Source organism: Populus nigra, chromosome 4 (assembly GCF_951802175.1).
Source record: "Populus nigra chromosome 4, ddPopNigr1.1, whole genome shotgun sequence".
NCBI classification, from domain to species: domain Eukaryota; kingdom Viridiplantae; phylum Streptophyta; class Magnoliopsida; order Malpighiales; family Salicaceae; genus Populus; species Populus nigra.
Window position 1 is genome coordinate 2,270,683 of NC_084855.1, and position 27,509 is coordinate 2,298,191.

General features: G+C 36.5%; 5 protein-coding genes across 8 annotated transcripts; 2 read left to right on the forward strand and 3 right to left on the reverse strand.

Moving 5' to 3' along the window:
• Positions 1-2,651: 2,651 nt before the first annotated feature.
• LOC133692920 (proteasome subunit alpha type-1-A-like) lies at positions 2,652-5,066 on the forward strand. 2 transcript variants are annotated; one of them, XM_062114096.1, is made up of 3 exons: positions 2,652-3,181; positions 4,368-4,742; positions 4,785-5,066. In XM_062114096.1, exons 1-3 carry the CDS (start codon positions 2,831-2,833, stop codon positions 4,860-4,862), a joined length of 804 nt encoding a protein of 267 aa, XP_061970080.1. In that variant the 5' UTR covers positions 2,652-2,830; the 3' UTR covers positions 4,863-5,066. The 2 variants fall into 2 exon arrangements, with proteins under 2 accessions (XP_061970080.1, XP_061970079.1); XM_062114095.1 differs by having other exon boundaries at positions 4,368-5,066.
• A 563-nt stretch (positions 5,067-5,629) lies between these two features.
• On the reverse strand, positions 5,630-8,736 carry LOC133690702 (uncharacterized). Of its 3 annotated transcripts, none has more exons than XM_062110959.1 (8): positions 8,493-8,734; positions 7,809-8,072; positions 7,631-7,702; positions 7,459-7,497; positions 7,052-7,159; positions 6,671-6,768; positions 6,428-6,539; positions 5,630-6,091 (listed from the first exon to the last, which is right to left on the reverse strand). In XM_062110959.1, exons 1-8 carry the CDS (start codon positions 8,655-8,657, stop codon positions 5,843-5,845), a joined length of 1,107 nt encoding a protein of 368 aa, XP_061966943.1. In that variant the 5' UTR covers positions 8,658-8,734; the 3' UTR covers positions 5,630-5,842. The 3 variants fall into 3 exon arrangements, with proteins under 3 accessions (XP_061966943.1, XP_061966946.1, XP_061966945.1); XM_062110962.1 differs by lacking the exon at positions 8,493-8,734 and adding an exon at positions 8,428-8,444; XM_062110961.1 differs by lacking the exon at positions 7,631-7,702 and having other exon boundaries at positions 8,493-8,736.
• Positions 8,737-14,688: 5,952 nt separating this feature from the next.
• LOC133692991 (gamma carbonic anhydrase 1, mitochondrial-like) lies at positions 14,689-17,937 on the reverse strand. The gene is made up of 5 exons (XM_062114179.1): positions 17,702-17,937; positions 16,189-16,332; positions 15,899-16,024; positions 15,644-15,795; positions 14,689-15,267 (listed from the first exon to the last, which is right to left on the reverse strand). Exons 1-5 carry the CDS (start codon positions 17,814-17,816, stop codon positions 14,989-14,991), a joined length of 816 nt encoding a protein of 271 aa, XP_061970163.1. The 5' UTR covers positions 17,817-17,937; the 3' UTR covers positions 14,689-14,988.
• A 367-nt stretch (positions 17,938-18,304) lies between these two features.
• On the forward strand, positions 18,305-21,459 carry LOC133690814 (protein RER1B-like). Its single transcript, XM_062111080.1, has 4 exons — positions 18,305-18,757; positions 19,184-19,556; positions 20,756-20,936; positions 21,149-21,459. Exons 2-4 carry the CDS (start codon positions 19,207-19,209, stop codon positions 21,200-21,202), a joined length of 585 nt encoding a protein of 194 aa, XP_061967064.1. The 5' UTR covers positions 18,305-18,757; positions 19,184-19,206; the 3' UTR covers positions 21,203-21,459.
• A 3,138-nt stretch (positions 21,460-24,597) lies between these two features.
• Positions 24,598-27,228, reverse strand: LOC133692716 (phenylcoumaran benzylic ether reductase Betv6-like). Its single transcript, XM_062113839.1, has 5 exons — positions 26,959-27,228; positions 26,722-26,856; positions 25,478-25,715; positions 25,180-25,383; positions 24,598-25,014 (listed from the first exon to the last, which is right to left on the reverse strand). The coding sequence occupies exons 1-5, from the start codon at positions 27,139-27,141 to the stop codon at positions 24,848-24,850; spliced, it is 927 nt and encodes a 308-aa protein (XP_061969823.1). The 5' UTR covers positions 27,142-27,228; the 3' UTR covers positions 24,598-24,847.
• Between the last annotated feature and the right edge of the window lie 281 nt (positions 27,229-27,509).

Consider the following 27,509-nt stretch of genomic DNA (forward strand, 5'->3'; position numbering starts at 1 on the left):
AAGGAAGGCAGCCACCAACCTCAAATCACCAACCACAAGCCAGCCACCAGCCGCCTTCACACTACCACTATCTATTGATGTTCACACTTGAACTTTGATTCTTTTTACTTGCATTTTATGTATAAATAGGCAGCTAAGTTTATGCTATGAAGGGAGCCAAGAGAGAGCTAAGAGAGAGGGGGAGAGAGTGTAGTAGAATCAAAGAAAGAAGGGTGGCAGCCATAAGAGAAGAAACACGAACTCTTCCCTCTACAAATCAGAAATCATGTATTCTTTCATCTTTAAGAGTAGTTGTTCAATAGATATGCAAGGCTAAACTTGTTTTCTTGGTTGTAAGGATGCAAACACCTTTAGATTTCAAGAACTGTGAGATTTATTCTTCCATTTATTTTCAGTTTGTATTATGAATGAGTATGTTTGTTTTTCTATGCATATTTTCTATGATTGTTTATCTTAATTGCTAGAGCGGACTCTAAGTTATTATTGTGAATAATCTATTGTTAAGTTTAATATCAAAACTGAAGTTATGGTATATAAACTTGTGAAGCAACTAAGCTTGATAATTGTAGCGGAACTACGTTATTAAACTTAGGAAAAACATTCGATTAAAGCAACACAAGCTGACAACTTGGTTGTTAAGATTAATGAATTTATCTAGATCTTAATGCTGCCATTAGATTAAATCATTAGTGCGGATACATTGTTTGTTGGTTAGGGTTAATTATACAGCGGATCCGTTAATTAACCAACATTAAGAAAAGATAAAAAATTCAGAATATAAACTGAAGTTTAGTTTTAAGGATCGGTTCTGATTTCTGTAAGTGGATGTGTGCTTGTGACCAAGGTTTGTTTTCTTGATAAATTTCAATTTTAATTGATTTTGTTTGCCAGTTTAATTTCTACCATAGTTTAGATCATTGCAAATCAAACCCCCCCTAATTGCATAACGTATAGCATAAAAATCCGAACTAAACCTTCCTCGTGGGATCGACACCTTACTTGCTCTATACTATCTTGTGTGTTTTAAGCTAGGATAATTAATTTGTGCGACCGCAACATCGCAACAATAACCCACTTGGTCAAACAACTCTAGATTGATTTTTTTTAAAAACCTAGCCTATATAGGGGATTAGATTAGTTAAATTCTGGGTTAAGTTATCTAATGAGACTGAGTTTAATAACTATGATGAAAGAAAAAATAAAACTAAATGATAGACTAAAATAGGAAGGAATAACCTATTTTTATAATATTACTCCAATAAAAAAAATAAAAACTAAATTGAATTTAACTCAAAACTCAAAATAATCTTAGATAATTTAGATTTTTTACATGTGCTTTCCCGTGTTCTTAAACAAGATAAACCTGAATTTCTTTTTCTTTGTTTTTATTTATTTATTAATATAGATGTTTGGATTAGCTTATATATATTTTAATTAATTTCAAAAGTTTTAAAATTAATAATTATATAAATTTTAAATATCCTTAAAATTTATGGAATTAAAACTGGTTTTTCCTTTGCCTTCAATCCCCGCACCTGCATGCATGGCTGTCCTTTTCTCTTTATATATAAGCCCAAGCAAAGGCCTTGTTTCCAATGCCCGAAGGTAACGATGCTACCGCAACTTTTTCCCTCACAACCAGGGGCGGAATTAGGAGGTCTGACAGGCACTGTAAAGAACTGTTTTTTCCAACGCTCTTTGTTTAATAAATTATATTCTTAACTCTTTAAAAAATAAAATTTGATCTTAATTTTTTTCTTCTAATTTGCCCCTCCCACAACCACAACAAGAAGGGAAAGTATGTCGAGTCACTTGTGACTACCAACTAGTCAACGCCTTCACATGCTGTCACCATGCTAGCTTGAGCAGAAATTCAACTGACTTGTGAATCTAATAAACTAGTTCAGTTTAAGGAGGACAGCTTTTAGGGTAAATCTTGTTCATCTGCTTTTTGTTTGTTCACTTTTATTTTTATTTTTATTTTTGTATTTTTTAAAAGTGTTTATCACTTATAAATATATTAAAATAATATTTTTTTTATTTTTTTAAATTTATTTTTAATGTCAGTACATCAAAATTATAAAAAAACATTAAAAAAATAATTTTAAGAATTAATTTTTAAATATTAACTAACCTCTAGGACCGAACTCTCAAACAGAGATTTATATACTTCACTCGGTGCCGCTTTTAAGACTCGAGCGACCACCAACTCATTCCTTTTCAACGTTTGGTTTCTGGTAGAGTTCTCAAAAAGCTCACCACCTTTAATGTGTGTGCATTGGAGTTTTTTCTCAGGGAATCTAAGCAAAATGCTGTAAAACTTAAAAGCTCTGGGATGGTTAAGTTTTTTTTAATCTTGACTAGTCCAGGCCTGCCGGATCCCAGCTTATCCGGGTTTTAAAACAATGCCCGGCAGTCCTCCATGGGCCATGGTGGTACCACGGAGAGCAATTCATCTATTACTGGACTATCTAACAAACTATTTTTAAAGGCCCAGGCAATTCATCTTGGATTGAAAAAATAAGCTGGTTGCGGATCTGTCCAGCCCAATAGGCCCGTTTTCCAAAGAGCCCAGTAGTTCTTATACTCGCACTGGACTCATACTGGGCCTCCAATTCCAGATACCCACCTTTTCGTTTCAGGGTCAAAACCTCGAGCTCTTCAGAACGCGGCAAGAACCCTGCCTCGATTCATCGACTCAGCTCACCCTCAACTCATTGCTTCCTGACTTGGCCAAAAAGAAAAAAGAAGCCCTCCTATATACTCCCACACCAAGAAAACTAGACATCATCACATCAAATCGAAGATAAGAGAGTGAAAGCTTGAAAAAATGTTCAGGAATCAATACGACACAGACGTTACCACATGGAGTCCTGCGGGTCGATTGTTCCAGGTAGAGTACGCGATGGAGGCAGTGAAGCAAGGATCAGCGGCGATTGGACTCCGATCTAAGACTCACGTGGTTCTTGCATGCGTTAACAAAGCCAACTCCGAACTCTCCTCTCACCAGAAGAAGATTTTTAAGGTCGATGACCATATCGGTGTCGCCATCGCAGGACTCACCGCTGACGGCCGTGTTTTGTCTCGGTACATGCGAACTGAATGCATTAATTACAGTTTCAATTACGAGTCTCCTCTTCCTGTTGGTCGCCTAGTCGTTCAGCTTGCGGATAAGGCTCAGGTTTGTTTGCTTATTTTTAGAAGGCCTAACTTTCTTTTTGGGTTTTGCTTGATTTTTCAGATCGCGGGGTTTAGGGTTTTGGTTATGTGTTATTTGAGTGAATAATTGTTGATTTTAGAACCTAATTTTGCGGGGAAAGTTGGGTTTTTTTTTTGTTAATTATAAATGCAAGCTACTTTCACCAGTACAATAGCGAGCTGAATGTACCTTTGTGTTGGTAAAGGAGTAATTTGGTCAGCAATTAGTGTTAAGTACGAAAATTAGGTCTCTTTAATCTCTCTATTTTAGTCTGTTTTATCTTTCCCTTGATGGATTTGTATTGGGTTCTTTGTTGAGTGTTTATGATCATGTGCTTTTTAAGGATTAAAATCCCCCAATGCTGATGGTGGATGTAAGTATAATCTACCAGCACTGAACCTTTGCAACCCCTTTCTACTCAAGGGTGACATAACTGAGCTTTGATGTCGTGGATTTTCCCTTAACATGTCTGAGTTATAGGTTCAACTTAAATTGACATCTTCTCCACCATTCTTCACATGTCAGTCAATACACAACACAGATTTATGCCTTTGATTTTCGAAACATTCTTTTTGAAACATTGAAATCTTGGAATTCAGATTAAGTTTCAACTTGTGAAACTATCAACCCTTTTTTTCCGATTAACCAAGGAGATTTTATTTGCTCACCAAGCTTAATGAGCTTGGAGAAGTCAATACTTGTGAAACCATCCTTGTAGAAGGTTATCTTCAAAAAAGTGATGGTAAGATTAAAATAATATGCATATTTTACTTATTCTTAATACTGGTACAGTTTTCATTAAAAAAAAAATAATGACTGTACGATAATAGGTGATGTTTTAGTTGATCTGACATTGTGGTGGAGTTAATTATAATTGTAGTTCTATATCTGCCACACGCGGTCAACAGATAAATCTCAATTATATAAAGGATTGATGATTGCTTGATTATTCACTTAATTGTAACTGGGAAATCTTTTGGCTGTCTTTGCATTGTTGATTTAATTTTTATCTCCAGAATGCAACATGGTCAAAGCAAGAGTATTGTAGCTTCACTGGGTAGCTTGTTTTCTCGTTACTGTGTTTGAAACATAAAGTATGTACCATATTTCCATGCTATTCTGCTAGTGCTCTACTCATCTGTAGCTGTAATACATATTTGAATGGCAGGTCTGTACCCAACGTTCATGGAAACGACCTTACGGTGTTGGTCTGCTAGTAGGTGGCACAGATGAATCTGGAGCTCACCTCTATTACAATTGCCCCAGTGGGAACTACTTTGAATACCAGGCCTTTGCAATAGGATCCCGCTCACAAGCTGCAAAGACATACTTGGAACGCAGATTTGAGAATTTTATGGACTCTTCAAGGGATGATCTGATCAAGGACGCTCTCATTGCAGTTAGGGAAACCTTGCAAGGAGAAACACTAAAGAGTTCCATCTGCACGGTTGCTGTGGTAGGAGTTGACGAGGCATTCCATATACTGGATCAGGAAACCGTCCAACAGTTGATTAATGCATTTGAGATTGTGGGAGAGACGGAGGCTGGTGCTGCTGAGGAGGAGGCTGGTGCTGCTGAGGAGGAGGCTGGTGCTGCTGAGGAGGGCACCGCTGCTGAGGAGGGTGCTGCTGCTCATCAGGATGCGGCTCCAATGGACATATGATGACGCAAGAAACAAGCGGCTTCTCTTTCCTAGTCTTGGATGTTTTCTAGCTTGTGTATTCTGAATTTATTCAAAAATGAAAGGCGATCTGGAAGACATCTTTTTGTTGGATTCTCGTTTCCCATGCAATTTAACTTTGCATCACTTGCGCAACATATGTTATGCTAGCCTTGGCGTGCTTATCATTCATGAATTATGATCTCATACTCGGTCTCCCTCTCCCTCTCCTTCTCCGTGTTTAATTTTGAATAGAACAGGCCATCAATGGAGTCTCTTGAAGTTGATGCAGGAGGGCTCGGGGCTAATCCACGAGTGATTTTGGGAAGATGGGATTGTTATGGGCCTTTCTGTGGCCCATTTTATGTTGAAAAGTTTTGGGCTTAGTTCCTCTTGTGACCTAAAAACCTGTATCCTTGGTTTTCCCGGTGTTTTTCCCCTTGAAATTTAAAAGCATGCTCAAAGATTTGTTTGGTAACCAAAATGCTTTTGGTTCCTTCTTTTAAACAGTCCCCAACCTCTCATCTCACTTCACAACATTAGGTCAAATCGATATTTACTTAATCAAATAAAAATATCAATCCCTCAGCCTTCAAGCCTTTCTTGTCTTTTACAATTAAGTGCCCTTCAAAGTTCAAGGTAGTTGAAGACACAGAAACTAAATAATAATTTACTCCAGGAAATACATGTACAAGCATTCGCCCAGTGCCAGGTCCTCGTCATTGTTAAATATACCACCAATAAGAGAAAAAGAAAGCTTATGAGTCAAGTTTATCTGAACGAACATTTTATTGAACTTAGAAACATGCTTAATGCTGTGTTATCCATGGAGAAATGGTTCGTCTTGGAATCATAAAATTAGCCCCAACGGAAACTAAAGCTGCCTCCGTCCTTTTAGAGGGTGGGAAATTACAGTACTTGACGAGGGAGGAAAGAGAAGAAAGAAAAGAAAGAAAAGAATCAATCCTATGATAGGTGTGACATCAATTGCGAATATCAGGAAGAGGGAGGTCCTTGATCTGCATCTGCTTATACATCCACTGCCAATTCTCTGGGGTAACCTCACCCCCAAGCGAGCGGATGACAGACCCACCACTACAGGCACCGACTTGGCAGCATTCCTCCAATGACAGGCCTTTGATCAATCCATATAAAAACCCACCTGCAAAGAGGTCTCCTGCTCCAGTGGCATCAGTTGCGTTTGCTTCCCCAATGGCTGGAACTCGAACAATCTGACATGTTGAGAAATTTTAATAAAATGCCAGGAGTAAGAAGAGACTTCAAAGCGGCAGTGCAAATAAAAAGGGCAGAGGTGGAAGCTGAGAACAGCATCCATAACATTTATAGCTAATTGCTCCTTCTATTGCACAAAAAAGGACATGTATTTGAGGGTGTGTAGAATCGGTAATGTTCCACTAATATTTTTAAGGTCCATAAAGGCAGAACCCAACAATTTAAGAGAAGGCACCGGATCACAGCTGCAATTTTTTTAGCAATTGGGAAAACTTCTTCGTAGAGCTAAGCTTTTGGTGAGCAGAAAACGCCTATGTCAACAACTAGAAACTGACCTCTTTTCCATGCCTTGCAATGCAACCATCAGCACCTAAAGTCACAACAGCCCAGTTGCAATGTTTGGCGAAGAATTCTGCAGCAGCCTCAGGGTCAGTAGTCTGTTCGCCCCTGCAGCCATTTTAAGAAAATCAGTAACCACTGCCAGGAAACATTAGGGCAATTCCAGTATGCAAAAGTGAAACTCTACAATTAAGTAACCTCGGCATACCAAGTGAAGAACATAACCAAACAACGGTTACCTCAACAACGCCATTGCTTCATCCTCGTTAGCAAAGCAGAGGTCTATGTCCCCTGACTCCAGTAACTGTAGAAGAGGTGATCTAAAGTTTCGAACCATCTAGCAAGAAGCAAGCAATTTAATAGAGGCCACACCATAAAGTATTTGGTTGAATTAGTATCAAAACAGACTGATGTCAAATGGAAATGGCATACTTTACGCTCACAAATAAAATACATGATAATACTCAAACGAATTTGTTGCAAGGAAATAAAAACATATTGTTTATGAACACTTCATTCTCCCAAAAGGATGGCCAATTATAATTTGGATGCTAAAATTATTTTGAAACCAAAATTGACCATTCCCTTAATTGGATCTAAAATTGGTAAAAAAAATATACCTCGAAACTCGCCAAATCCAAAGAGACAAAAAGACCCTCTTGCTTTGCAGTCCGGATAGCTGCTTGAATAACTTCCAAATTGAATATTGCATATCTCAGAACCAACCACTATAATAAAGATATATTAGAAACATCCCAGGTAAAGTAAGTGACAATATACTTCAAAAGCAACCATATGAAATGACAAAGCAGTATGAATCCTTCTTGGATATGAGAAAGCAAATTTATGCAAAAAAAATGCCTTCAAATAAACAACTGTTTAAATATTTTATCTTGAAGTTCGTTTTTAGTCCAACTTGACCACCTTGGGAAAAATAAAAATGATAAGGAAAAACAAAAACGAGAAGAAAACAAAGGTGATGGTTCGAATCGATCAACAAACTAAATAATAGTGAAAGATGCCTAACCTTGGAACCTTTAAAGTCCTCCTCGGTCAATTCATCAGCCTGAAAAGGAACAAAATACAAAATGGTTGGAAAAAGCCTCATCTAGATAAGAAAGCTAGGTCAACCCTCCAAATCGATAACAACCCAAAACTTAAATAAACTAGACACGCAAAAGATCCAAAGGATAATGCACCTGAACTTTGACAGCACTAGAGAGACAGGGTCGCATAGTACGATTACCTAATTCATCAACCATGCAAACACACTGCCACAAGATAGTTTACAGACAAGATTTAGCTTTCAGGAATTGAATCACCCCAGCAAAAGCACTAAAAAAATCCCTTCCTAAAAAAAATAAAATTCAAGATCACCTGAGCTGTATGTCCCTGCTTCATCCTTAATCTTGAAAGATTCACTCCATTAAAATTCATATTACTCACAAATAACTTCCCTTGCTCATCATCCCCACATGCCCCAATAATCCCACAAGAGACTCCAAAGCCTGCACTCAGTCCTCTGATAGTATTCGCTACACTGCCACCCGCCATCGTCTTCATCGGAGATAGCTCATCCGGCGAAGCAAGCTTATGCGCCTTCACCTCTTTTAATATATGCTCAAGCTCTTCAATTGCAACCTACATAACCCAGAACACAAATTATTAAATCCCCTTTCATCACACGACCAACAACAACATCACTGTCCCTTTTTCACCAATATTGTCATTGTTAATGTAATAAAACAGAAGTTCTACTTCAAGTAGGAAGGAAACTACTAAAAAAAATCACTCATTGAGTCAACTAAACCAGTACATGTGTTTAATGTCTATAAATAACATAGACCCGAAAAGAAAAAACGACAAGAATCAGACACGAAATATATCAAAAGCCTCCAAGGGTATGGACACAAAGCAAGAAAAGAAACGATCTTTTTGTTAAAAAAGTAGTGAATTATACATAAAAAAAGCAAAACAAGCCAAAATTAAGACATACCCAAGAAAGAAATAAGAAGCCAAAATCAAGTAAAAACGTTAGGAGATTGAAAAAAGAGAGAGTACAGGCATTGAGCCGCCACGGTCACCGGGGATTTGGTCGAGCAAAGACCAGTCAACATGTGCCACGTTGTCGACAAGAGCTGCTGGCTGTAGACCAAGTACGAGAGGGTGAGTAGCAACAGTAACAGTTGCAATCTCTCCATTACTGGGCAAGGCTGCAGCTCCCATTTGGCAAGGGCTTTTTATGAACACCTCGGCCTTCGCCCTCTAACCTTTGCCTCTTTTCTTCGTATTTATAGACGCCCGGGAGAACAGGATTTGCTTCCGGACTGACTTTTACTCCAGAATGTTTGTCTTTTTCCCAAACTGCCCCTGTTTATACTACTTTTTAAAGGATATATCTGGTCCCTGTAATATTGACATTTTCTTACTATGGACTCTCTACTTTATTTTATTTATTTGGTCCGTGTACTCATAAAAATGTCTTAGTGTGGTTCCTCCATAAAATCTCCATTCATATTACCCCTAGTATTTGACACGTGCCCTGAAATAAAAGAGATAACTGCCCTTTTTTTACATGTAGGGAATTAATAGTGAGTTGAATAGAAGGATCGTATTAAAAGATTTCCTTAAGTAGAGGGACCAAGTGGATAAAAAAGAATAGAAGGGCATATTGGAAACATCACTAATGAAGTGAATTAGTCTCCTAAGCTCAATTAATAACATCACGAAAACATCACTAATAAAGTCTTGACATGAGGTTTAGATGATGATATGGTGTTGATGACGGGGCATGCCTCTTTTTCTTTTTTTTTTTAACGTGGGGCATGCCTCTTAAACCATGCTTAAACGGTTATTGTTCTAATTATTGATTAATAATTATTAAATTGTATCATGCATAATCAATTATTATACTTGACTTGTGCTTTTATGGGATTAACCTATATCAAATTAAAATAAACATTGTTTTAAAATTTTAAAATGAAATGATTTTATATAAAAAAATTAACTCAATCAAATTAAAATGTTTTTCTCGGATTAACAGATGAATAGAGTTTGATTTAATAAATTTTTAAATTATTTTTTTAAAAAAAAACCAATTCAAATTAGATTTCACGTCAGCCTCGCCAATCAAGATGGATTTGTTAGCTACGGTTATTTGGAAGAGGTGGAGAGGGTGCGGTGGGTGGGTGGGTGGGTGGAAGTGGGGGAGGTTCATGCCGATCAAGTAACAATTTGATGGGGTAACTTTAAATTGTGGCCCTTCTCCTCCAACGAGCATAATATATTATTATTATTATTCTTTTTCGGTGTAAAAGAATAAAGGATCCGTTATCCGAGGCTGATGGGACTCTTCTAGTATAAAAATTGCATTGGAAAGCCACACTTGTTTCATGCCTAAATTTCATAGAAAAAGATAAACAATGGATTGGATAGGCCCAAAATTGAATCTCGATTCGAGAAAGAGAAATCCCAGCTTCTGATTGGTAGCCCTCCTCTTCTGCTCTTCTAGTTCCATGAATTTAGCCACAGTCGACAGTTGCTCTTCTAGTTTCATATAATAGCATTAATAAAAACTCATATTTATAAATACTTAATAGAAAAGCTTTTTACAATATTAAAAAAAATATATATATTTACAGACTACAACAATACTAAATAGATAGCGATGCTCATTTCTTCTTGGACGGACATCATTTTGCATGATTGTTTTTAACATTCCAATTCCTTTAATTTTTGGGTTTTATATTTGAGTGTCGAGTCGAACAACTTCTCCATTGGCCTGCGAGAAGAGTTGGAAACGATCATTTCGGAGAACAGACGAGACGACATCTGGAATAATTGTGGCATCCTGGTAACGCATAAAAGGCTAAGGAGAATCCGACAAGAGCACGAGTCAGTGACTAGTCAGCGTGGCCGAAACACTGTTGGATCGATCACTTTAAAATTGCCAAGGAATCCAAAAGCAAAGATCCAATGACCCCGCCATGGCCATGAAAATATAACTAGAAAACACAGAAAGCAACGTGCTTTTGAGCTTCTTCTATCTAAATTTCCGAGAACTTATTTCGGCGCAGGACGGTGTCTTGTTTCCCACTTGCAATTGCTCGCCGTCTTCTTTTTTGCTTGTGAAGATTGTACAGGATAGACATCACTGGTATCCCATGGCTACGGATTCTGCTCTTTCATAGATGTCTAGTGTTGTTGATGGCTATCTACATTACATCCAAAACTAATAATATTAACACCCCCTCTCGAAAACATTGTTCACCTGCAACACTCATTGCTCGTTAAAGTTTGTCGTAATTTTTAAACATAATAAGATTATCGATTTATTCAACATATCAAATTTTTAATACAAGTAACCAGTGGTCTTTTCACGTTTTCAAACATGATAAAAAGACAAGTTTACCCTTAAAACCTGAAAACTTAAACCATGCATAAATGAGTTTTTTGGTCTTTTCACTTTCCTTTTTTTTTTTTCCTATTACTATTTTCATGAGGGGTGATGTGGTCTCGTTACCTAAGCTACAATTTTAGCAAGGTTACAAATTCATCATCTTAAGTCAAGTTAATATAGATTAATTTTTTAGATATTTTTTTATCCAATTTTATCTTTTTATATTTAATAGATCGAGAACTTAAGCTAATAGGTTATCATGATCATTTATATTTAGTTTAATTTATATGCTATCATTGGTTTTTTTTAATCATCTAATTAAAAAAAACAAACTTATTTTATCCGATCATACCTATAATTCAACTCACGATTTTTTTCAAAATAATACATTTGCGGTGCTTGAATATAATTTTTAGTAGAGAAAAAATGATCCACGGCGTAATGCTGGTCCTTAGCCAGTAAACACTGGAATCTCTTGTTTCCGTATCCTCTCATCTAATGTCTAAGGTCCACAAGGTTGAGTGACTAAAGTTTAAAATTTAGACAATCAATCACCCACTAGTGTAATTGTAAAGCTCCGACCACTACGATATTGTTTATGATAGGAAAGTAAAAGCAACATGCCCCTCCATGATTTGCAATAGATGGCCAACACGAAGGTGCATAGAGATAGAAATAAAGGAGGATGTCGGTGAAGAAAGTCTCGAGCTCCAGAATTGCTTGGCATGATTCACTGGACCTCGGAGGGCTTCGATTTTATATCGCTGTGGATTCTGTAAGGGGGCAGAAATATTTCGAAGAAAAAACAGCACTAAAAATGAATAGAAGGGGGGAAAGCGCACAGGAAAAACCCAACAAAGAGACCAGGAACAAATCTTGTTGGAGATTAGGATTGATGTTTGATTAGATGGACGACCTCTTGTCTTTCTCGACTAGAGGACAGCTTAAATCACGGGGGATTGCGCCTTGGCCTTTTCAGATTCCGATTTGCATAAAATAATTGTTTCATCGAATTTCTAATTATCATAGAGGCATTGGTGATTATCTGTGAAGCAAAGATTCGTTGCGCAGTGGAATGCTGCGTTATAATGATGTTTTTGCTCTTCACAGTGTAAGCCAATTAAGCACAAATTAGAGGCGAAATCATCCTTTTACAAGGTTATTTCGGTATTGTTAAATTGAACAGGGTTAATTCAGTTATTTAAAATTTATTTTTTTTGACAGGGTGAAAAAACTAAATAATTTTTAAAAAGCAAAAGAATTGCCTGACATCGGAAGACTGCATGGTTTTTTTTTCTTTTTTAAAAACAATAAAATAACTAAATCATTTCTAATAGCAAGAAGTCCTAAATTTATTGTCTGGAGCTTTTTTTTCATTATGTTTTTTTTATTATCATATAAGCTAAGAGATAATTTAATAACTTATCACATTTAAATATAATTAAAAAAATAGTTAATACATGGGTGTGTCCGTGAGGTTTGAGCAACACGGTTGGTGACACCCATTAACCAAACACCAAATTTTATAACGGCATTGGAAAGTGTTCGGCTTCCTCTCCATGCTTGGACGATGCGTGTGGCCAATATAGCGTCAACGACCTTTTCTTGTTTTTAGTTTTATCTCCCCATCGATTTTTGTGTCAAACCCTCCAATTTGTTAGGCTAGCCATTTAACTTGGTTTTTCTTTGAATTTAATTCATATTTTTTTTTATTATTTATTTTATTTGAAATAATTTATAAAAATAAAATATTTTTTTAATTTTTTCATCTATCAAACTTGGTTCGTATTCTTTTAATTGTTATTTCTATGTTTTTTTATCCTTTTATTGATCTATTGTATTTTTCAATTTAATCATTCGTACTTTTATTTTGTTTAATATCAATATCAAATTTAGTCTTTATTTTTATGATTGCTAATTGTTTTTATTTTTTTTCTGATTTATTATATTTTTTTATTTTGTATTTCATTTAATGTTTGAACCAGATTTAGTCCTTATTTTCTTATTGCTATTTTTTTTTAATTTTGGATGAATGTGAATTTTGCTTCAGGATTTTTTCGAGTCTGTTTTTTATGGGGTAACCCGGTCTCATAATCCAAGATACAGGTTTTGAAGATTAACCTGGTTTGACTTATGTATTTTTTAGTTTTTTTTTTTTAATTTCATCATTCCATATTATATTGTTGGCCCCTAGCTTTGTAAATTTTGTTGCTTTCTTTTTATGAGATTATTCTAATTTCATATCTTGGATCATAAATTGGTTGAGTTAATTAGGATTGATTCAAGAATATTTTTTTTCACTTTTGCCTTAAATTATTTTGTTTGCGAGCTCCATTTTTTATTCGGTTTTTTTTATACGAGGTTATCTCATTCTTGTAAGTTGACCATATGTTTGGTATGCTGACTAGAGTTAATTTTTTTCAATTCATCCTTCTGTGTTTGCTTTGATAGTAATTGAACTTTGATTTTTTTTTTCTCTTTATTATCTCATTCTCATTTAATTTTTATCTTGTTAATAAATAAAATCATTGAGATTTTTTAAAAATATTTATAGAATATCTTTTTATAATATTAAAAATTTTAATCTGATTAATCATTATCATTGAATTTTTATTTTACAATCATATTATTAAATAAAATAAACTTATTTAACCTATTCGAATCAATCATTCTATTCTTAAATTTTTCTTACTCTTTGAAATGCATTGTCTTCACCTAATTTTTTTTTATGAAAGGAAAAACTTAATTTGACTTGCTGGAACACCTATCGAGTCCTAGCTAAACTTGCCTAGGGTTGGCTGCACATGGGGTTAGCTTGAAATAGGTTGGAATAGCCAATGCTTAATTTTCCCAAGCTGCCTCCAAATGATGAACATAAAACAACGTTTTCTAGACCATTGCATGGCGAACAGAGAAATGAAACTCGAAAACAGTGTGAAGCACACAACAACAAACAGTGAAAACTGTTCATCACGAATTCACGAGAGAACAAACACAAAAGATCATTTCGTTCCTTGACCCAACTGGGGCAACTCCCCAACACAAGTCCTAAGGTTCCCATTTCAAGACTGGCAATGACGAGGGGGAAATTATTATGCCACATGAATCTTGATCCAATAGCATACCCCAGCGCAGTTCAGAAGGGGTAATGAAATTGAGTTATCTCTGAAACCCGGGCCGCCGATAACACCTCACCTCTACTTGTTAAGCATTTTGAAAATAAAATGAAAACCACATCTCCTTAGTCACGGCGGTCTATTCCCCGCACTTCATATCAACGGAGAATGCATAGCTCCATTTATTGAAGGATACAAATGGCACATCATTTACAGTCGAGGTCCGAAGGTGCCAACAAATAACGTTCATAATGTAATTGATGAAGAAAACTGAAGGAACATGGAGGAAAATAATGTTGGAACCCTTCTAGTTAAGAAATGATTGGCAAAGTTAGCGTAAGAGTGTAATATGCATCTGGCTCCCCAGCTGAATGCCATTTTCGACTCATGCTTCCTGTCAAGCCGATAGAAATGGCCAAGCAACCATACACCAACCAATGGCAGCGCAACAGGTTATCTCTTACAGTTGCAAAAGCACACTCATTCACAAAAGCAGCATTGCCTGTCTCTATCACACACCCATCACATGAATCATATAGCTTTGAGATCCTATCGTTGATTCAACATTGTAACATTCTATCGAGGAGAATCTGGACCATTGCATCTATTTTCTATATTTCTTCTTCGATTACAAATTCTAAGAAAAGCCTCCAGAATTTTATTACACTATGCAGACACAAAAGAGTATTGCCACATGAACTAATTAGTTATTTCAACCCCTTAAATAATTTGATATCAGAAGTACGGATCAACAAAATCATATTGAAATTGAATTTCTTAGGTACATGAATCAGAAAAACATCACGGTACATGATGCTTTATGGCATTAGTTTCTCCCATGGAAGAAAAGAGTGAGCCTGAACAACCACAAGAAGAGCAGAGGTTGAAGCTAAAATGGAGCCAAAATTCTACCCTAAACATGTCTTGTATTATTGGGAAAGAAAGTGATCCCTTCTTCATGTATTTGCGGATACCAACAAATATTCCTTGAAAGACAAACCTCAAATTTTGAAGTTTATGAAACAATACCTCAAGAAATGGCTCATTTTGCCTTATGTTCTTTATCTTGTAGGACATTGTTTGGAAGAATAAGTTCAGGGGGGAGTTCACGCACAACACCTAGCATAGAGTCATACTCCTCGTCCTTCTTCGCAAACTTTTTGCGAAGAACCTTCTCAAACTCAATCTCATCAAAAGGCTTTGCATTCTCAGCTGCATGAACCTGTGCAAGGTTTGAGTAGTTGGTGGCTGACTGGGCAATAAAGGCTATCTCTTCATCAGTCAACTTCCTCAAAAACTTTGCAGGATTGCCTCCCCATACCTGCATACATTGCAAACAACTGAAGCTGGTATTTCTGTTTACTTTCAGCATATCTTATAAAGATTCACATATGCAGTATGAACAAACACATTCTCCACATACTTATCTGTTTAAAATCAAACTGTATTATAATGTTTGATACTTTTGGGTTTAGAAGTGTTTGGAGGTTCATTCTTCTCATTTACATCTCTGATTGTTAAATGTTTAAAGTATGTAGTAAGACCTACAGTCAGTCTCTACAAATAGATGTCAATATCCTTGATGCATCCAATTCGAGACAAGTCTGAAGCATATGATGAACAGCTAAAAATTTATAAATTCAGGAAAAAAAGCACCTTCAAATTCTTAGAGAGAGAGAGAGAGTTAGCTGACATACCTCTCCAGTAGGGATCCTTGTATTCTGTCTCACAAGAGCTCCAGCAGCAACCATAGCATGTTTCTCAACAACAACACCGTCAAGAAGTGTTGCTCCCATACCGACAAAAGCCTCATCCTCAACAGTACATCCATGTACAACAGCACTGTGACCTGCCCAGTTCAAATTTAAATTCATTAAGCAAATTTTGAAAGCATCACACATGACCACCTAATTGCTCCTAGCTAAACATATGACCTCCATAATAATGCTCACCTACAGTAACATTGTCCCCAATGATAGTTGGTAGCACCTTCCCACTTAGATTAGATTTTGCCACATGCACAAGGGAGTTGTCTTGTATATTAGTTCCAGATCCAACACTGATGCTGTTGACATCACCTGCCCACCAAAATAAGTTCATGGTCATTGGAAAAGCCAAAAACAACAAGGACAGCTCTTTGTAGAATTTTAATTCTTAGGCCCAAAAATTACATCCACTTGAGCATATTTGAAGGGGAAAATCGAGATTAAATGCATCAAATATAAGTGGTATAAAATCTTACCTCTCAATACACATCCATACCAGATGGATGATCCTTTTCCAACTTGAACATCCCCAATTACAGAGGCGCTGGGAGCCACAAATGCATCCTTATCAACTACAGGAGCCTTGTCAAATATGTTCATTAGAGTTCGATGCCTGGACACTAAACACAAGAAATGATTAATGTGGTAGATACTTAGACTCGATTCACATACAAAACGATGAACAGTATGTTGATTTTGAGACTATGAGGTCATTTAGAGACTTAGAACTAATAAATTAAATGAATTGATGCACATTTTGTTTATAAATGATCACTTTTCATTTGATATGCAGTATATTATTTATCTTTCATAATGCCATTTTCATTTGTTACTGAATCTCACGGTTCTGATCCCAAAAATGGGCTTTCCAATTCATGACTCAAATCTTGATTTGACAACCATCCGCCATAGCTAACTACAAGCTAGACTAGCATAACCCAAATTATATTCCTTGATGTTAATAATAAGAATCATATTGAAAGGAGATAAAACAAAAAAAAACAAAAAAGGCTAAACTACTTGTTTAGTTGATGCACAAATAAGGAACAAATGACTCGATTCAAAGGCAGATGAAAAGAAGAGATTGGACTATGAAACATGTAGTTAGCGGGCATCAAGGCAGATGATACTGAGCAAGAGAATTAAAATGCTTAAACCAGTCTTGAATGTGTGGTGTATTCGTGTCACTTCTCTGACAGGATGGAGTTCATGAGAGTGTCCCATGTGCATCACAGAGCTATCTTCCAAAGCACTCCATAACCATTATGGAATTTAACAAAATGATCCAATTCATAGCAAACTCATATTCATTATTCCCTGGGTATACTATACAATAAAAGTTTCCATGATAGTTTGAGCACATGCAACATAAAACCACAAGCACTCGTGAGGAGGAGTTATTTCATCCAAGCAATAGGAGAAAAAGTAAGAAAGTGGATGGAAAATCACAGTAATTGCAAAACTAATATTTTTTCAGTAATAACAGAACAAATGGGAGGCAAGTATTCGGGATGAAATTCACTTTATAAAGAAAACTTTCAAAACCCTATCGGTTAAAACCAATTGCTCCTGCATCTCATTAGAGTGGCATCTTTAACAATAACAATCACAACCTCAAATTATACGGCTACATTCCGAGAAACTAAACTATCCTCATCAATAATAAGCCAGCCCAATCTAAAAAACCATGCTACAAGGACGACAAAAAAGTTATTATTATCTAAAATTTCATTATCAAATCTATGAAATGTTCACATTCACAAAGATTAAGCGAATAAATAAAACATTTCTCCAAAAACACCAAATTAGCAAACTAGCTCCGCAAATTATATAATGATCTACGCTGATTCGAAAACAGAAAACACGCAAATAAATTCGTAGTAAAAATGCGAGCTGCGGTAATTAATTATATGATCTAATTAGATAAAATGAAGCTATAAAGATATTTAATTAGGATCTAGGGTTTATAGAAATGCTAAGCTTGCTTACGTTGTTCTTGGAAGTAGTAGTTGCCTTGAAGGCGGCCTCCTAGACGATCAAGAGCTTGGCCGGTCTCGCGAATCCAGAATCCGACGGTGTATATGGCTCTGCCTAGGGTCCCCATCTCCTACTCCTTGTTTGATCAAGTGGTTATTGTTCGTTGGTTTCACTGCGATAGGAAAGAGAAATTTAGCTCGGTGTTGGTCTGTGGGGTTTTTAAGAAAAATGATACTGTGAGGGTAGAGTGGGATGTAGCCGAGACTTTGGAGGGTAAATTTGGGTTTTGATCCATTATTAAATTACAAAATGGTCCCTGACACTCAGCTGCTCTCCAAGGATCACAATTTATATCAATTACAAAATGACTCCAATTGTTTTGGAGTCGTGCTTATTGAATTTCACTTGCCGGGCTTTATATCATAGCCTATCAAGCAAGGCCCAATCGCTTAACGGAAACCTCCTCTCAATTTTATTTATTTCATTAATAGTGTGCACGGAAAAAGAGCTGAACCGAGTAATAAAAACAAATCGAAGAAAATGAAAAAATTAATAATTAAAAAGGCCAAATAGAGAGAAAAACATAAAAACCCATAAAATCTTCGGGCCGGTTCTTTGCCACACTTTCATTTGTATCCAGGCAGAGGTGGCTTAGTGAACAAAGGAAGGAGACTGGGATTGAAAATTGAACTGATCCTACAAAAAGAAAAGACTGGGATCGGGATCGGGATCGGGATCGGGCTTTAACGCGAGCCGAAATCGCCTGTCCAAGCAGTCACTAGGCTGGCCACGTTCAGTCCCAAGGAGACCCTGGCTCGGTCCATAAATAGTTCCTAATAAAACGACACAAGAAGGGCACGTTCTGATGGGTTGATTAGGCGCGCGCCTGCAACTGGCACGCGAAATGTCCATCGTTCAGATGCTAAACGCATTTTAAGCTTTAAAAAAAATCCAGAGAAAGAGAAGGTAACAAAATCAGCGATCGCTTCATCACCGATAGATCACCTTCTCACCGTTCACTTTCCCTAATTGGATCCTCACCTGTTTCAAAATCCTAACTCTCTCGAGGTTAGCTTTCATGATCTCTCTTTATGTATGCTATTATTATATTTATGATTCACTCGATCAATTTAAGCAAAAAGAGAAACAGGTTTTTAACGATTCTTGATTTCATTTGTTTAATTTCTGTTTGGTTTCCGAGAAATCAAAAAACAAAAGAAAATGCTTAGCTAATTCTATATTATTCAACGGGTCTTAATTTTTTTTTTTTGCCTAGTATTTGAATTATTCTCCGCGTTTATAGTTATCATTTACGCATGTGATTAAAAAAATAAGAAGAAATTTAACGATTCTTGATCCTCTTTGTTTTTTTTTGTTATTGAAGTTGTGTTGTTTTGAAGAAAATAACTGAAATGATTATTGCAATTAAGCTAGCTTGAGCCCTAATTAATTCAAGTTTTGTAGAAGATTATTGATTATGTTTTGGATCTGCAGGAGAAATTAGAATATAGTAATTGATGGAAGGAAATGGTGGTGATGCTGCCAATGTGGTGGGACCTGTTGCGAAGTGGAGAAATGATTTCTCTCGGGCATTCCAGTACTATCTCGACCGATCCACTCCTCATCCGATGCAGAGGTGGCTTGGAACTCTTGCGGTTGCAGCAATTTATGTGTTGCGTGTTTTCTATGCTCAAGGGTTTTACATTGTGTCTTATGGTCTTGGGATTTATATCTTGAACTTGTTGATTGGGTTTCTGTCACCCAAGGTTGATCCTGAACTTGAAGTTTTGGATGGGGCTTCTTTGCCAACTAAAGGATCGGATGAGTTCAAGCCCTTTATCCGCCGCCTTCCTGAGTTTAAGTTCTGGTAATCAAGATTTTCTTTTGCAGTATAGTAGATGATTCTGTTTGTTTTGGTATATTAGCTAGTGTTTGGGTGGAATGCCTGAGTAGGTTATGCAATTGATTTTCCAGCATGTTCTTTGTACTCCAGCATGTTTTTGGTGTTCGTGCTGGTATTAGTTTCCATTAATATTTATCTGTCAGGCTTTATTTATCCTTACAAGCAGGTGTCATTTTTTTGTCCTGCATGGGTTTTGCTTATGATTGCTTTGTCCATTTTAATCTTGAAGTATAGGATATCAGAAATACTATTTTGATTAAAGCGTAAAAATCTAAAAGTTAGTATGAAGTGCTGCTTTCATCTGCTGGTGTGGTAGGAAATTTAGTTGGAGAACACTCAGTGTTACATAGAGATTTAGCACTTTGCATTTTGTTGACCCTATACATGCCAGTTATAATTTCTGTGGAATATTATTAATGTTTCATGGCGTTGGTGTCATTAATGCCGCATGATTTCTACACTTGGAATATGTATTCTGTATCAGATAATAAATTCAAAAGGGTATTAACACGTGGCATGGATGTGGACAATCCATATAACCTCTGGTGGATTGAAACCAGTTTGTTGCCACACATTACCATAATTTGTTTGATTATTGCCATCTTTGTTTGCTAGCTGTTGTTGGCTTAAATTATACTCTGTAAGAGCCGATATTAGAAGGGTACGCTTTTTTTTTTCTTTTTTCTTTTTTCTTTTTTCTTTTTTTCTTTTCTTTTTTCTTTTTTTTTTTTTTTTTGGGGGGGGGGGGGAGGTCTTGCAACAAGTTATACCTTTTGGCTTTTCAACATCACACTGACTGAGGAACTAGAAACTATTGCTAAGAGGCTTGAAAAAGGTTTATAAAAAATCCTATTGGCATGGGACCAGCTGCATATGCAAGTTGACGAGGAAAGATTACAAAGAGCTTTAACAACAGACATCATAGGTTAATTAGTCAACAAGAAGACAATATTGTTGGTAAGCTTTAGTGGCCCTAGATCTTGCAAGTCAGGAAGAAGATACACTTTGTCTCAGTCTGATCAACATCATTATTCTGACAGAGCCCCATTCTAAGATGTTACCGAATGAACAGAATCCATCTCACACTTTGCACTCTGACCATATCTTATTTTCTATGAATTCCAGACCCCAAAAATGACTTGTTTTTTTGGTTCTGCTTTCAGGTACGCCATCACCAAGGCTTTTTGTGTGGCCTTCCTAATGACCTTCTTTTCTATATTTGATGTCCCTGTTTTCTGGCCCATATTACTCTGCTATTGGATTGTTCTGTTTGTCCTCACAATGAAGCGCCAAATCATGCACATGATGAAGTACAAATATGTTCCATTCAGCCTAGGAAAGCAGGTAAGAGCTTTGGAGAGTTTTCTTGTAACCACCCCTCTCCTCTCCCTTTTGCCACCATCTTCTATATTCTCTTTCAGTCGTGGTAATTGATGGCTGGTTTTCTTTTCTTTTTTTTGTTTGAACACACAAATGGAGTTAAAATGCACATTGGATGTTTCCTTTTCTTTTTCCAGTTAAAATGCAGTAACTCCTTTCCTTTTGTTTTTTTGCAGAGGTATGGCAAGAAGAAGTCTGATGCAAGCAGCAGTGGCTTGATGAGGGACTAAGCTATGACATGTCCTGAAGCCTTCCAGATGTCTTGCTTTTAATTTTTGAAGGTTTTCCTGTCTACGTCAAGTACCATATGCAAAACTCAATAGGATTTGAAAATTTCATTTTGTTTTATATTTCTAGCTGTAGCAGTCACTAGCATGACTTTACGATCACACATTTTCTGCGTTAGCTGGGGATATTCCTTTATACATTAGAATTCTTCTAGTATTCTATTTTTTTAGTCTAATGAATCAATCGTGGTTGATGGTGAGCCGGCCTACTTTGTTTAGTATTTGAAGATGCCTGAGCTGTCAGTGTGTGTGAATTGATGTTTGAGCTGTGCATTGATTGAGAAAATCCCACTTGTATGATTTTGAACCAATGGCGAGACCTGGTTCGATTCTGTATTCATCTCACTGACTACAGTTTATATGTATGAATCAAAATTCGTTTTCAACTTCAACGCAAAATGTAAAATTTTCAGATCACAATTTCCCACCTTCTTCCTCCCCTGTTCCTTACACATCCGCTGACCATTTCGTTTCCCAGGATGTTGTGTGTTCTGAAATGACATTCCATATTTTTTTTTTTAATTTTGAAGTTGCAGAAATCGATTAAATTGCACTGTGTGTGCTTTGCTGTCCCTTGCAGTGACTTGTGTGAATGGATTGTATTTGGATTCAATGTTTCAAGTTTCAACTGTATTTGAATGATGATCATCTTGATTTAATATGTGGTTAATAGTATATAATCAGCATTTGTTCGGAATGCTCTAAATTGGTTTTACGTTAAGGTTTTATCAATACCATAAAAAGCTAGGCGTGAACCTAACCCAAAGCACAAAAAGGATCAAACTGGGTCAAGGCTTGTTCAGACTGGAATCCATGTAAACCCAATGCGAAGCCGAAATGGTCCACCAATTTGTCTATTGTGGTTCATCTGCTGATCTACATTCATGGATTCATCCTGTTGGAGGTCAGATTCCTTGCAGTCTCTCTCCTGGGGACAGCCAGAAGTTTGCTCGGCGAATCACCAATTCTGACCTCGTGCTGCCCCGAAAACGAGTGTGAGCAACACTGAATCACAAGGGAGAAATTAGCTAGTGTAGCCATGAATCAGCAAGGAGCCAAAGCCGATTGAAGAAAAAAGTTACTCACGACATGGTCAATTTGAATAATTGAATATCTCAAGCCATAATCATATTCTCAGATATCACCTGGCTGCTCCATTGCTAGACGGCTAGAATGAGTGGGGGTGAAGTACAAAATACCACAAAAGCAGGCTTGGCACGTATGTATTGGCTAGGGCCATGGCAATGATGCCAGATGGAAATGTCTAATCATGTACCAACTTGTATATCAAATCTCCAACAACTGAATAGCAAACGTCTCGAATATGTTATTTTGATACTAATTGACTTTAAAATTGAAAGACAAATGTATAACAAATTGGAGCGGTACTTTGCTGAATTTTATATTGACAACGTTTCTCGGACATGGCCAGCTAATTATAGGCATAGAAACTCTCCCTCTATATCTGCAATAGAACTCTCAAATAATATCGGACTGTACCACTTTTCCCCCTACAAATGACTGGGAGAATTTTTCTAGTGATTTTCTTCTTCTGGGCTCTCCTCGCAATTGTCACCCCTACACTTGTTCTCTTATCAGAATCTTCTAAACCTTACTTGGATTTAAATGGTAAGGATTTCTTAACATTTTTATGTTAGGTGAGTTGTTGAGCCTCATTTCTTGAATCTGTAGAACTAATAGTAAGTTGCATGTTTTTTCTTAAGATGTTGCAGTTGAGAAAAAGGGTGGGGTGCTGAAGCCTAGGAGAATGATGGGGTACTTGGAGAAACAACCGAGAATAGAAGAAATAGCTCTGGCATCAATATTGCAGGCACCGACACCAGCTCCAGAACCAGAACCAGTTTCTGGAATTAGAGAGGCTATTTTGACAAGGTTTCTTAAGAAGAGATGAGGCTGGTGATCATCAAGCTTGCTCTCATGGCTATGTAGGTTTGATTTCAGATTCTTTGGTTATTTAAACAAACTCTTTGAAGGCTCTAATGTTGTTCGAATGTCATAAAAAAAATAGTGTAACAGTTGAAGACAGAACTTGTAGATGTATATACCTGTGCTATAGAAACAATTGCGTCAGAAATTTTCTTGTGCTGTGAATCAAGTTTTTGTAAAGGGCAAAGAAAACGAGTGGAAATAATTTTGATCCTGATTTTATTTTCACTCGGCCATTCATAGGCGACAGCTTTCCTCAGAGCAGAAGAAAAGCTGTCTCTTCAAAAGTTGGTTCTAAGGTAGAAGATAAGAATAACTATTGTTTAAGTTTTAAGTTTTCAAGAAATTTTCAAATGCCAGGTGCTAGAGAGCCATTTGTGGATGATCAGTCGAGCAATATTCTGATATCTGAGGATAAAGAAACTTCCTTTCACGTTATTTTTTTCATAAGCAACCTGGCATATTAATTATGCCCAGTCAACAGCACATGACAAACCAATCCCACAATGTTGAGGATCCTTCCTTAATTTGTTAGGTGGATATCAGAATTGTTTGGAACTGTTGTTGGATGGTGAGTTAAGAAACCAAGGCACATCAAACCGTGAAATGGTTAGAAACACCCAACCTAGAGGTTAGAGCCCTATCGATCGTTCCTCTACATGGCCTTAGTTCTGCCTGTCCCTTCATCATTTGGCTCTAGGCTGCAATGGGATTTTTTTTTGTAATTGTAATGACCGCAATGGAATTAAGTCTCTCAGGTAGTGATTATGATAATAAGCTAACCCATTTGGATTGTGATGGGGATCAACCCTTTTTCTTTCCTTTATTTACAAGTTTTCTTGCTACCTATCTAGTGTATTGCTGGTTTAAGTTAAATCATGTAGTTTTCTATGCCAACCTAATGAGGGTCATCAGTGAGATCATAAAAATTAAGCCAAAGAAATGCAGCCCATGATCCTAGCACGACGTTCACGTCTCAGTTAAGCAGCTTGCTCGGTTCCATTGCATCCGGTTTTTAGAGTCAAGCAATATGAGTACTTGTTCTTGTTGGCATTGGCTGGATATGGAAGTTCTTCCTGAAATTGGAAATCCATAATGGTTGTCTTTGGTAATCTCTTGGCAATCAACACTCTACAGAGCTATATCTTTACTGTTCATCCTCCTAAACTGAAATGGGAATTCAGCATTCCGAAGGCTGCTATTCGACCATCATAGCTTTAACACCAAAATACTGTTTCCCTTTATTTGTGTCATTTTCTATTCATTGGTTGACTTTGCTTAGCTATCAGCTTCCTGATTTTAGTTTTTGGAATAAGATTCTTTCATTTATCGTAAATTAAAAAAACAATGCAAGCATCAGGCTTGATTCATTGGGGGACAATGCCATAAGCTAGAAAAACAAATGCAAAAGCTTTAAACATATCCATCATAACTCAATTACATTATTCTCACCCAGAACATCTCTTCCAGCAATAGATACAAACCATGGCAATTAACTAGAGCAGAGCATCATTTCACAAGGTTTATAAGGAAAGAGACCTCCTTGACTTGGACAAACACTCGTCAATAAGAAACACCCAAATTTCCAACTATTCGGCTGTTTATTTCATTAATAACTGGAGAGCAGGAGATGCCAGTGCCTCAGACAAACTGATCAAGGTACTCTTCCACGGTGGTATATTTGACATCTGGATATAGCTCAGAGGCCTCAAGCCCCCATGATGGGTCAATCTCAAAGTTGGTCATGTCACCATTAACGAGGGCTGAGTGGTTGATTGACAGAACAATATTAATCGGAATCGGAGACTCTGCAAGAATGAAAGAAAAATCAGATAAAATATACCAACAACATGATATCTTCACTTCGTTTAATAATTTGCACTTGCTCCTGTGATCAGTGCACATCAAGAATCTGATAGAAAGAAATAGTGCTGGCATTGACATTCTGTTTTATGGATGAGGGTTTCACTGACCTTGGATGTCCTTCAGAAGTTTCTCTTCAGGAACAAAGGTTTTTTCGAGGGTTTTGCCAATCTTTTTCTCCCATAGATCAATAAGCTCATTGAATGAGTAGGTGTTTTTAGGAGGCTTGATTAGGACAGTCTTGTTCAAGGTTCTTGCATCATCCACAGCTTTGATGGTGTAGGTTCCAATGTCATCTTCCTTATTGAAAACCACTGTTGAGCAAAATAAATGTCAAAACTATTAGGCTAATTCATTTTCCAACTCATATTTCATAGAGAGAGTTAATAACATCATATTGTTTATTACACTTGGCATTGCCATCTCCGAGGATGGTGATCTTGTCTCTCGGAGGAGCAGTAAGTCCAAACTGTGCCAATGTGGGGAGATAATATGCAGCAAAGAAGTTGGAAGGCACATAAGTGTAGGGAATCCCTGCAGCCTCGATGGCACGTCGAATCTGAGCCTTCATTGCAAATGCAGTTTTTGCAGGCTCAACAGCATTGACATGATCCACATCCATTCCAAATTCTGAAGGGAAGAATCTCTGAACAAAACACACAAAAAAGATTCAATTATTATTATTAAAATTCCATGTCTCCTTGATGATTCTCTTAGACAAATTGAGAAAAACAGCAAGATAAATAAAATAATCACCATCATGGTATATAGAAGTTGATATTGTTAGACTGCAGCAGAACACTGTAACATTTGCGGGGAGTTTAACATTGAGGTTGAACTATTTTTTGTTAAAATTTTAAATTAATTTTTTTAAAATTTTTAGATCATTTTGATGTGTTGATATCAAAAATAAAAAAAATTATTTTAAGATATTTACAAGCAAATATAATTTTAAAAAATAATATTTATAACGCTGCTAGTAGTTTAATATTTATCTGGTGCCCTTTAATGCCAAACTCTTCAAATAATTTTATATAACTTTAAAAACTCATCATGTACCTTTTTGCTTATTCATTAAGAGGAAAAGATAAGATTTCGCAAAGAGAAATGCCATATTCTGTAACAAATCTCCTTTTCCAGGTTCCATTTAATATTAATTAGAAGTTTTGATTCTGACAAGTATATTACAGTGAGATTAAGCACGATCTCGGGCAAACCTCAAAAATACCCCCCAGCTATATATATACTCTCAATTTTACCCCCAAACAAATGTTTATATCAATTTTGTCCCCATTCAGAATTTATTTAGTTTTTTTTCAGATTTGATCATGAATTCATAAGAAATGGTTTTTTGTGTGGAAATTTACTTTTTATGTTAAGGAATTATAATAGAATACCCCCATTGAAAAATCTAAATTGTTTGGGCGTAGAATTGTTACAAGAGACTGTTTGGGGGCAAGATTGATACTAATCTAATGTCGATGGCATTTTTGAGGTTTGCTCTTTTTTCCTTTATAAACAAGCATGGAAGAACAGAGTGAGCTCAATTGATTTACCATTAACGCAAAGATCTCAATGTCGCAGTCCTGAATGTTAGATTCAATGGTATAACTTGATCAGAAACAGAAAAAGATTTATGATCATGGACCTACCTTGACATTGCCAGCTTCTTTAATGGCGGCAATGATCTTGGTTTGATCTGCTATTTGCATGCTCCCAATCGCTGATATCACCACATCCACCTGCTTGATTGCCTTCACCAAATTGTCATGGCCGTCGACATCTCCCTGCAAATTCCCCACAATATGACACAATCAATACATTTTGTTTCTTGAAAAGACAAGGAAACAAAATCATCAAAACATGGCAGAGGAGGTTTAAGCAGCTACATGGATCAAAGTGACGCCTAAGTTCTTGAATTTCTCGACAAGTTCTCGTTTGACAGGATCAGAGACTGTACTCTCTCTAACCAAGGCGAAAGTGGGGTGGCCGGCCTTGGCGCTTGCCTCCACGATGAATTTTCCTATGTAACCAGTACCTCCAATGATCAAGATCTTGCTTTTATCAGCCATTGTAGAGAAATTCTCTTGATGAAAGAAACCAAGGAAGTTTAACAAGGAGAAGAGATAGACGTTGTGTTGGAGAAACGACACAAGGCGTCCACAATTTATGGACAAAACTGAAGGATGTAATTTGCTAGATAATAATGGGATAATGGTAATTTCAAATTAACTAATTATTTTCTTTTGCTAATTAACTCCGTGTATCTCATATTATATTTGGTAGGTGTGAGGGAATAGAAATAGCCGGTATAAAAAACAAAAAAATATGCTTAGTTAAAAGAATATATATATATATAATTTGTTAGGTAAGATGTAATACATAATTTTATATTATTCTTTAATATATTTTTTTAAGTGAGAAGGTCATATGAGTTTGA